Source organism: Cyprinodon variegatus, unplaced genomic scaffold (genome assembly GCF_000732505.1).
Source record: "Cyprinodon variegatus isolate N-32 unplaced genomic scaffold, C_variegatus-1.0 Scaffold998, whole genome shotgun sequence".
NCBI classification, from domain to species: Eukaryota; Metazoa; Chordata; class Actinopteri; order Cyprinodontiformes; family Cyprinodontidae; genus Cyprinodon; species Cyprinodon variegatus.
Window position 1 is genome coordinate 65,909 of NW_015151451.1, and position 1,493 is coordinate 67,401.

General features: G+C 40.5%; 1 protein-coding gene across 1 annotated transcript in view; it reads left to right on the forward strand.

Moving 5' to 3' along the window:
- Positions 1 to 6: 6 nt before the first annotated feature.
- Positions 7 to 1,493, forward strand: part of lamb3 (laminin subunit beta 3) — a 26,054-nt gene continuing 24,567 nt past the window's right edge. Inside the window, exons 1-2 of the mRNA XM_015399233.1 lie at positions 7 to 138; positions 485 to 605. Of these exons, the coding sequence (XP_015254719.1) occupies positions 49 to 138; positions 485 to 605 (211 nt within the window). The 5' untranslated portion in view covers positions 7 to 48. The remainder of the gene's footprint in view (positions 139 to 484; positions 606 to 1,493) is intronic.

Below are 1,493 nucleotides of genomic sequence, written 5' to 3' on the forward strand. Positions count from 1 at the left end.
CCTCGTTTACCGGGCAGATCCCTCAGTAAGTTCTTCGCCCTAAAGGAAATGAGAGTGATGGGCACCTGCATGTGCCATGGACACGCGGACCGGTGCCTGCCAGAGGAATATGTTAACCCAAACTCCAACACCATACAGGTCTGACAACAGTTGTACATTATTGTTATCTTTTAATTCAGTTTATTTCTTTAGCTCCGATTCACATCATGTCATCTCAGGTCACTTTACAGTTCAGCCAGATCATACAGTCAAGTTTTCTATCTAAGAAAAACCAGTTGATTGCAACGATTCACTGACATTAAGGCAATCCCTCACACTAAGCATGCTTGTAGCGACAGTGGAGAGGAAGAACTCCCCTTTAACAGGAATAAACCTCATCCTCAGTTGGTGTTAATGCTTGGCTATATTATAATTTTGGGAGGCAGCTTAGTGCATGGAAATCCTTCTTTGTTGATTCCAGATCTTTATCTGTATCCTTTGGCAGGTGAATCCTACATGTGACTGTAAACATAACACAGCTGGAGTAAACTGTGAGCGCTGTGCCGACTTCTACAACGACCTGCCTTGGAGACCCGCGGAAGAGGGGAACACACACACCTGCAGACGTAAAGTTACTCCCATATCCTAGAAGCTACACAGAGCCATTTAAAGCCGATTCAGTTTCAGAGTTGGAAAAAAGGCTCACTTGACAAAAATGTGAAAACATACCTGAGTTAATGCAGAAGAACATTAGCATAATAGAATATGATAGAATAGAATATCATCAGTGAGGACATTAATGCATCATCCTTGATGGGTCCTTGGCTGGTCCCCTGCAATTCCTTTTTAAACGTCAATCTTTGTACTAAAATATTGTTTCTGTCAGGATTTGTGGACATTGAGATCTAAAGAGAAGCATCATGTAATGTTAGGGAGTTAGTTTAGAGGTATGGTGTGAAGCACCGTTAGGGTAAATGTCGGCATTATGCTAGAATGAATCGCTAAAATCATATTGAATGTCAAGTCTTGGGGAAGACGTTTAAATGTAAAACATTTCTATCAGCTCCCTAAAAATCCTCACTGGTTAGAAACCAGTGCCCGTCTGAATTCTTTCCTCTGCTGGAAGACATGGCCTCTTCCAATCCTTCCAAAACCTCACAAGCCTTTATGCAGCCGTTTATGGACATATGTGATCTTCTGCATTATGAATCATTATACTCTACATGGTTGGAATGAACTTCCTGTGCTGTCTGGATGAAAGTGACTCTTTTACAATACAGACAGTTTTTATGCTCAGAGAAAAAAACAACAACAGAGAATTTATAATTAATTTATTTTTAGGTGTGCTAGCTTACTGTTTTATGCTACACATGATACTCTGTTATTGTTCAGCTTTAAAGGGATCATTCATCTACTCAGTCGACCTTATTTGCTTATTGGCTGGAATGGTGGAAGGCTGTTGATTTATTTATAGATGAAATCATCCATCCATCCATCCATCCATCCATCCATCC